Raw genomic sequence first — 9,717 nt, 5'->3', positions numbered from 1 at the left:
TACATCCCTGCCTGTGGCAGGGGGTCAGGCTAGATGATCTGTTCAGGTCCCCTCCTGACCCTAGCTACTATGAAACTATAAGTAGGTTGCTGTCTACAAACTCATGCCTCTCTGAACCAGTTAGTTTCCTAAGGCAGGGCTGTCCAACTGGTGGCCTGCAGGATGCGACCCATGAGCAGTTAATGTGGCCCTTGGGCTCCCGCTTGCTGCCACTTCTCCCCTCATCACTTCAGGTGCTGCAGGAGCCAGGGGGGCTCCCCCTACCCACAGGATGGTGCAAGGTGGTACACCACAGCCTTCAGTGCCCGGAGACCCCATAGGTGTAGAAGTGAGGGGTGCCATGGTGGGAAGACCCTTTTCTGCGTGAATGGTGCCATGGTGGGGGGACCTGCCTGCCCACTTACATGGTGAGGGAAGACTGTGGTCTCCTGCTGGCATGGCTCCCATGGTGTGCCATCCCCTGTGGTGTGGCCCCAATCCACAGAAGTTGGACAGCCCTGCTTTTGCAGCTTTTTCCAAACAGCATTTATCAAAATAATCCGTGCTCAGTAAGGTTGCACATGCACTCGTGAGGGCTTTGTCTGTGACCAAATTAATAGTCTCAGGGAGATTTTTGGTGGTTTTTGTTACACAATGTAGTATGTATACGTGGCCTTTTGGTAGATCAATGATGGATGCATTGCAGCTTTGTTGTTTGCACCATCCTAAAGTACAAAATCCTAAAGTACAAAAATACAAAAGTACCATCCTAAAGTACAAAAATACAATCTAATTATTTATGGTATTTGACAATTCCAGGTAGAGAAGTTCCTAAAGCAGGCTAGTGAACCTGTGGAGGAGATGACATCCCAGGCATCCTTTCCTCAGGATAAATTGCAGGGATCCTCTACAAGCAGTGACTCAGAAGGACAGGGAAGTATTACCTCACAAAAATATCATCTGAATGCTAAAGAGTGTGACCTGCTATCTTCCAGCATTGTTAGTTGTGAACCTGAGGCAAACAGTCTTGAAGAGGAAAGGGAAGAAGCATCAGCAAATATCTCTAATTCTCAGAGCTTGGGAAAACAGGAATGCAATTCTGGAAGACAAATCATTGCTCTGGATATTCCAGACTATCTTCGGGTAGAAACAGAAGAGTTGAACCAAGGTGCATACAGTTCTTAATTGCTGGAAACAAGCTGATGATACACTGCCTTGTAAAGTTTGTTTGCTATTTTGTAGTTATTTAATACAGCTTAATATTTATGTGATCTTCAGTCAGACTCCCACAAATAGAGATCTAGTTGCTGCTAATGGAGGTAAAAGTGGCTTTGGCTCATTCTTCATAAATTCTGACCCTTGTTTCTTTGTACTAACTAGCAGTTTGTCTATTTTAGATACTCCCAAGGAACCCCCTCCTTTCAACTGCATTATTTCTGTAGCGAAGGGAGGCTCTAGTAGCAACTGATTCAATTCAAACAAATGTTTGGACTGTCAGAACTTTGGTCCTTGGATATATGTTTTTATCAATGGTTTGAATTTCAAGGAACATAAAATATGTTAAAAGTAAAATTACTTAATATGCTAGGAGGGAAGATCTTATATACATGTCTCATAAATCTCATGTGAAATAGAAAACACATGCATACACACACGTGTGTGTGTGTGTGTGTGAATGCATATAGTAGTTAAGTTTTTTTTTTTTTATTTAATATTTGCTGTACTCTAAAGGGAGATAATTATTGAGGCTTTCCTATGCAACACATTATATAATTCATGGCAGTTTAACTTATTTTAATATAAGATTTGTATTGCAAAGTTTATTCCGTGTAGTTATGAGGGGTGGCTTGAGTCTAAAGAGGTTAGAACTGCTGGCTTGAACATTGAGATTTGAATGTGATGCGAACAACATGAGATACTGAGCTGGGGCTCAACACAGATCTCTGCATTCCAGGCTCATTTTTGGAGAGGGAACAGTGAATTGAAGTAGACCCAGGTAGTCTCCAGAACCACTGTAGTTGCATACACTTAATCACTCGTCTGTGTAATTTTAGGATTCTCCTCTCTAATCTTTTTTAAATTACCTACTTGTGAAGCCCCGGTAATAGCCCCGTGTTGGAAATCAATACTGTTGCCTAGTTGCAGCATTTTTGATTTTGAGCCTACCTTTTGCAGTACCAGCCCTTGAGAACCGAGAATCTCTGTAATGTTACTAATGTTGTGACACATTCTTTTCAGCTCCAACTGAAACAAATACCAAAAAGAAGAAAAATAAGAGAAAGAACAGAATTGCACCACTGTCTTTACCTACTGAGATTGCTGCTGATCCTGATCTGGCAAAATACTGGGCACAGCGCTACAGACTGTTCTCTCGGTTTGATGATGGGATTAAATTAGACAGAGGTATGTCATTAGCTGGAATGTGCACTTTTAACTCTATAATAAGATTATACAAATATACATGCTTGCTTTCTTACTGGCTGGGAAACAACTGATGTAAATAATAGTTTACCTTATAAATTGTTGCTCATGAGAATTAATTCTTATGAATCGGCAACATAAAGATGCAGCCAGCTGACCAGGACATACAGGATGCAGGAATTCCCAGTTGCCACCACAATCCTGATTGTGATGACATGGCTACTGACAGCAGCTGCTTTTTTTTTCACTCAACCCTAGTTACCACTACCATGAATGAGTGAATCGGGTGCAATTCAGCATAGCTCTTACGGCATTTATATGTGTGCGGAGGGGAGAGAGGGTGGCGGGTGCTTTAGAGCAGCTTCAAGAGCCGCTCTAATTAAAGCTCCTGAAGTATCTCATGTATCAGCGTTCCCATGCTGAAAAAATGAGCTTTAGTTAAAACGCCCCTGCTGATATTTTTTTCAGTGCAGGGACGCTAATACACAAGATACTGGAGTCTGCTGGAGCACGGTAATTACCATGTTCCAGCAGATTCAAATAAGTCTTCTCTGACGCGCTGTAATTACAGCATGTTGGAGCAGCCTTGTTGCATGTGTATTGGCGCCCTCTGATTTTAATAGAGTTAAATTGAACTTTGACACCTGAAACCCTGCCCCATTGATGTCAGGCATGATCATTGCAGAAAATTGTGCTGCCTAACAATAGAGTGCACTCTACTGGTCCATGTTTTTTAGAAATTTCATCTCCCAAGAGATGAAATCTAATTGTTGAAAATATAAATACATTTAAAAAGGAAGGAAAAAAAAAGAAGAATGGGGGGGGTTATATTTTGAAATCTGTTGAGTAATACGTGAAGAAGACATTTTAAATGATGTTTCAAATTGTTTAAATCTAGTCAATTGCTAAATTACACTTTGCACAGCTTTACAGTGGTTTCCCACATGAAGAGATCAGACATTTATAGAAAATTAACTGTACTGGGACACTTTTTGTTCCTGTTCTGTTTTTTTCCCCCCAAGCCTTTCATTTTGAGCACTCCTCATGTCAGCATAGGAAATATGGGCTTAAAGCCACTTCATTGCAAAGACCACGTGTTTGTCAAGTCTGTCTAATTATTTTTGTTTCATTTAAATTTAAGGTTCTAGATCTGTTCTGTATCTGCTTGCAACTGACATATAAGTCATTTTCTCTTCATTATGGTCTTTACTGGCCATCATCTGGCATAGCTGCAAAGCGCTCTAGCACAGTTTAATGAAGAACGTGATTCGCTGTAAACATATTGACTTCAGTGAAACCACTTCCAGGCTCAAAGGAATTGTTGTATTGACCCAGAGTTCAGCACCTTGCAGGATCAAATTCATCTTGCCCCAGTAAAATGTATTGATTTGCTGTCTTCAATATTTGAACTTGATTTAGTTCTTTCGAATAACTGAATTTGGAAACAAGTGACAAAAAGAAATGCTTTTTCTCCCCCAGAGGGTTGGTTCTCTGTTACACCTGAGAAAATAGCAGCGCATATTGCACATCGAGTCCAACAGTCATTCAGCTGTGACATTATAGTGGATGCATTTTGTGGAGTTGGAGGAAATGCTATTCAGTTTGCCTTGGCATCAAAAAGAGGTAATTAGCTGTTTTGTTTACATGAAGCTTTGCCTTTCCCCTATATGAGAGTTTGATGTTTTCTTCACTGATTAATTTTACCTTGCTTTTGTTCTACTGAAGTAAACATTACTAATATACTTGCTCCAGTGTCAGAATAATGGCAGGCAATATCTCTACATTTTTAGAAAGAATACATTATTTTAATTAGTTTCTTTTCGCCAAAGTGTGTTACTTGCTGCAGTAGTCAATTGTTTTTTCACATCTCAATGAAATAGTTAGACTAGGGGTGCTTAACTGGTGGCCTGCGGGCCAGATCTAGCCTGCAGCAAATGGTCATCCGGCCTATGGGACTCTCCACAGGACTGGAAATGTGGTGGCGCTGCTCCCCTGCTGCCAAATCTTCAGACCTGTGGAGAGCCCTTGGCCCTGAACGCTGGATCTGGTGCCCGATCCCAGCACCCAGGGCCACGTGGGGGCAGTGTCAGGCCCTTGGGACCCAATCCCATCATCCACAGGGCAGGAGAGGATGGTGCCAGACCCCAGGGCCTAATCTAGCCCACAAATGGGCCCTGCACCATTCATGTGGCCTGTGGAGCCAAAAGGCTGAGCACTACTGAACTAGAGCAATAGTGCATCAGAGCAGCAGGAGCAAGCTGATGTCCACAGTGTTAAGCTATTCATAAGCATATTGCATATGAAGTAGAAGTACATATGCTGTCAATACTTGCACTACAATACGTATTAAGGCAATGGAGCCAGCTGTGGCAAACTCATGTGAAATTACATTTAGCGTATGTTTGCTTGGTGAAAAGCAGAATTTCAATAAATCAGTTAAAATCAAGTATAGACAGACATTGATATTCTTTTAAATTAAATTTATCACTGAAAATTTACTTGTACAAGTTGCTTTTGTATTCTGCTGCTGAAATTACCCTAAGTAAGGCAAATAATGCTGTATCCTTCACAGAGTTTGTCAGGCTGTGTTCAGTTTTGCAAATACCATATTTACTTCAATCCAAGATCATAGAATCATAGAAAATTAGGGTTGGGAGGAACCTCAGGAGGTTATCTAGTCCAACCCCTGTTCAAAGCAACATTATCCCCAATTATATCATTCCAACCAAAGCTTTGTCTTCCCGGGTCTTAAAAACCTCTAAGGATGGAGATTCCACAACTTCTCTGGGTAATCTGTTTTCGTGCTTTACTACCCTCCTAGCATGAGAGTTTTTCCTGCTATCCAACCTAAACTTCCCTTGCTGCAACTTGAGACCATTGCTCCTTGTTCTGTCATCCACAACCACAGAGAGCACTCTGGCTGGGTCCTGGATCCAGAACCTGGGCTGGAGCTGCTACCAGCACTACCTCTGTAACTGGGCCAGGTTGGGGCTAGAGCAACTGCATGCTTCATGCCCTGGGCTAAAGTAGGGCTGGAGCCGGAGGGTAAGCAGTGCAGGCACAGACTGTGGTGGAGGGGGGAACAAAGGGGCGGAGTCAGCTGGGAGTGGGCAGGTGAATCTGGGGTTACAGGCATGGGGGGCAAATATCAGGGCCCTGGGTGCCTAGGGAGCAGGCACACGTAGTGGCAGACAGTTGGGAGGGCAAGATAGGGAGAGAGAGAGAGAGGGGCTGGGGTCTTGCTGCTTGACTCCCTCCCTCTGCCTGTTCCTCTGCTACTGCTCTCCCTGCTGTGGTGAGGGGTGGCTGTGAATAAGATGACCCTCCAATATACATTGGAAAATTATAACTTACTTATACATTTTCCATATATAGAATCTACTTCGTGGAGGGTCATCTTGGATTCAAGTACATATGGTACTTTTCCGACTAACCTTAGTCACTTCTTTGCCAGTTGTGACAGAGGCTGTGGACAGGTGCTGCATCCAAAGTGCTCCAAATTCCACTCCAATTTGAAGTGTTTCCATGCCATACTCCCATGTAGCCATCCCCCATGCCTCTCTTGCCTCCCTTGGTGGGACACTTAAAAATTGTGTCATTTCATGCAGCAGCTATGCTCTCTAGCCGGGGGAACAATAAGAGGAATTTGGAATCTCTGTTCCTGCAGTCCAGAGAAAAGTTGCCCTTTGAAGAAATCCAGTTTCCTGCACTTAAGCACAAGTTTGAAATAATCTTAGATATTACTATATGACACAATATATTTGTAGAAGTCTCTATTAGGAGTACAAATAACAGGATTATAAATCTGATTTCTACCGAAGAGCTGTGATTGAGAACCTTGATCACAGGAAGATTTTGTTTTGGCAAGCAATATAGATATCTACTTTTTTAAGAAATATGTTCCAACAGGTGTATGTTTTAATGAATGTTAATTGCATTTGTTTCCTTTCACCTTATTTTCAGTGATTGCCATTGATATTGACCCTGTTAAGATCAGCCTTGCCCGCAACAATGCTGAAGTATATGGAGTGGCAGATCGGATAGAGTTCATATGTGGAGACTTCATGATCCTGGTTTCTAATTTAAAAGCAGATGTTGTGTTTCTCAGCCCTCCTTGGGGAGGCCCAGACTATGCCACTGCAGAAATCTTTGACATTAGGACAATGATTTGTCCTGATGGATATCCTTTCAAAGTTACATTATCATAGCCATGACTCAGACATTTATAATATTTACCTTTTTCTTCCAGGATGTCTTGATTTGTTTCACATTCTGTTAGCTTATATAGATGCCTGTTAACTTTATTAGGAATTGCAGATGAACAGCACTGCTGAAAATCAGGATATATCTATGTGAAGTAGAAACCCAGAAACTCAGTTTGTTAGACTCCATGCCACCTAAAGTTATCAGATAATTCTGTTGATCACTTCCAGATTCTTCTTCTTCTCATTAAAAAATATTGTCAAATATACTTGTATTAAAGCTGGATCTTGTTCCTTAGGATTATTTGTATTGTACCCACTATTGCTTTTTTGAAGTCTTAGTCCTGTGCAACATATTGATTAACTACAAACCAATTAATTTTTAAGACTACAGAACATTTGCACAAATGGAAGGTTACAAAACAGCTGTTCTTTTTTTTTTTTTTTATAGGGAATTTGGCCATATGAGTTTAAAGCAGAAGTGTCAGATATATAGTGGGTCAACCAGCCAGTTGCTCACCCCTCTCCACCCCTGCTTCCCCCTTACCTGCTGCAGAAAATCAGTTTTTAGTCGCTCCTGGTGACTAAAATAGCAAGGGGAAGAGTCAGGGAGGGTCAAGTGGCTGGTGGGCATTCATTCCCTGGGTTCAGGAACTATGCTAAAACAGCAGCTCTGGCAACCCATAGGGATTAATGCTCCCACTCTTGTTCATGAAGCTTCTAGCCTACAGGAAGCCTCATGGTTCAGATTCAGCCTGCAAGGCCAAACAAGTTTGATACCCCAGAGTTAGGGATGGATAAACACAGGGGAAAGGTATATGAAAAGGCCTAAGCAACAACTTTATTTTGTACAAATATCTTCAGCAATCCCTTGCAGTCAGGGATGAGTGCCAAATTTATTACTGAAAATAAAAAGGCATTTGTTATGATGACAATAAACCAATTTAGTACTTTGCTTAGATTTGATGTCAGACTGGGAATTGAAATATGCTGTAGCAGCTGGTCAGTTTTGGTAGCTTTCTGACAAATGTACACATGCTAATGCATTAAACATATGATAAAGTTTACCTGTGGGTTAGAAATTCATCCACTTCTCAATCTTGCAGAAACACCATGATATCCTCATTATCTATGTGGATATTCAGTGATTGTGTTACTTTTTTCAAAAGCACAATCTTCACTTATAAACTATATATATCTTATTTTGATTGAAACTGAAAAACCCTTGTTCTTTAAAGTGGAAGACACATATTTTCTGTATTAAGAAACAGAATTTTTACCAGTTTTCTCATTTACAAAAACATCCATCCTTTATTGAGCTCCTTTAAAATATTTTAATATAAATAGCAATAATAAAATAGACTTCCCATAACTCAAGAATATTAGCTACAAAAAACACATGAGCTGGGTTTCAGAGTTATTTGCTTTTCTAACTGATGTTAGGAAAAGTAAATCCTCCGTAGAATATTTCCAGACTGACTGTCTATATCAGTGGTGCTCAACCTTCTGGCCTACAGGCCATATGAGTGGTGCAGGGTCAGGTCATGGACCAGATCCCATGGGTTCAGTTAATCTGTGGGTAGGATCCAACATGAGATTGGCACATGGAGTAATTTCCCCCATGTGACCTTGTGTGCTGGCCCAGCCCTGTATGGACCCATGTTGTCCAGTCCTTGGGGCTCTCCTAGGGTCCAGAAATTTGATGGTGGGGGACCAATGGCAGCGTTAATTGTCATGGTTCTGGAGACTGCGGCACTTAACACTACCACCACTCCCAAACCGCCAAATTTCTGGACTCATAGGGAGCTGAAGGATACAGCTGAATAACGCAACTTGATGGGCCAGAAGTTGACTGCCACTGGTCTGTATTATAACATACCATTATTCTAGGAGACCAAAGACGAATACATGCACTCTTATAGAAATCTCAATCCTCTGCTATTTAGCAGATCACTTACATATTGGTGGCCTGTCATTAGCTGAATAATGAGTTGTATCCCTTTAACAAGTTTTTTTTTTTTTAAGGGAATCTCAGTTGTCTGTTCTGAACAAGATAACAGGTTTCTAGCTAGCAAATGAATGTATCTCTATAGCTAATTAGATAAAACTCCTCAGAAAAGGGGTTAGAAAGGAGCCAGCAAATGAAAAACGTGTTGTTGTTGTTGTCATAGTTTTTAGCTCTGTTGTGTTAAGAAAAAAATGAAATGAAAAATATAGTACTTTTTCATAACTTTTGGAGAAATGTGTGAAATTAATTCCTTCATTTGGCCAGCATCCACTCTTGCATTTCAAAACAATATCCAATTAATAGCAATAGCAGATTAATCAAAAGTATATAATTTTTAATTGCTGGACTGGGGAGACTCTCTGAAAACAAAGCAATATATGTCAGCCTTTTTTCCTTTACTGGTTTCTACATTTGAAATTTTCAGGTTGTCCCAAAAGATCACAAAGAACATTGTGTATTTTCTACCACGTAATGCTGACATTGACCAGGTAAGTTATTGTTTAAAAGGTGGCTTTAAATCATTAAAAAAAACTTTGCTGCTGTAAATTGCACTTTTAATCTAGTTCAAATGAAAATATGTTTATAGTTTAGGACTATACTTGCTAGTACTTTTGCATTGCATCTTACAAGATATCTTGCAACTTTGATAAATAACTCCTATGAGTGTAATGTATTGTTCCCTGCTCTGTGCTGTAGAACAAATGATTGGTTCTTATATCATCTTGTCCAAACCTCTGTATGCTTCTGGTAGAATATTAGATTGATACATCTTGGTATAAATAAAACCAACTTTCTTGCATGTCTTGAGTTATATTGAGTTGTTTAACAGTAAAGGTTCATTCAAGTTGTCAGTTCCTGAAGACAGCTGCAGGCCATCATATATGGAATATCATCTTAAATAGTAGCTCAGATTAATTTACAAAGATATGTTTTGAGTTTAAAATATCTGTGCTGCAAGAAGCAGTTTTTTTATGTGTACAATTGTTTGTTTATATGTGGTCAGCTGACATGAAAAAGTGACTAGGTGAACTAGTGGTATTGAGGATTATAAGTACAGCACTTGTTTTGTCAGTATACATTAATTTTAGGGATTTACACCATTAAAAC

At 40.3% G+C, this 9,717-nt stretch overlaps 1 protein-coding gene across 3 annotated transcripts in view; it reads left to right on the top strand.

The window, feature by feature from the left end:
• Positions 1 to 9,717, top strand: part of TGS1 (trimethylguanosine synthase 1) — a 51,560-nt gene that overhangs the window by 22,122 nt on the left and 19,721 nt on the right. For all 3 annotated transcript variants that reach the window (XM_006032432.2, XM_025214181.1, XM_025214182.1), the window contains 5 exons: positions 799 to 1,147; positions 2,218 to 2,382; positions 3,880 to 4,023; positions 6,364 to 6,580; positions 9,020 to 9,098. In XM_006032432.2, coding sequence (XP_006032494.1) covers positions 799 to 1,147; positions 2,218 to 2,382; positions 3,880 to 4,023; positions 6,364 to 6,580; positions 9,020 to 9,098 — 954 coding nt within the window. The remainder of the gene's footprint in view (positions 1 to 798; positions 1,148 to 2,217; positions 2,383 to 3,879; positions 4,024 to 6,363; positions 6,581 to 9,019; positions 9,099 to 9,717) is intronic.

The sequence above is a fragment of the Alligator sinensis genome, unplaced genomic scaffold (assembly GCF_000455745.1).
Source record: "Alligator sinensis unplaced genomic scaffold, ASM45574v1 scaffold999_1, whole genome shotgun sequence".
Taxonomy (NCBI): Eukaryota; Metazoa; Chordata; order Crocodylia; family Alligatoridae; genus Alligator; species Alligator sinensis.
The sequence above is the reverse complement of the archived record's forward strand: the minus strand, read 5'-3'. Positions and strand labels throughout refer to the sequence as shown.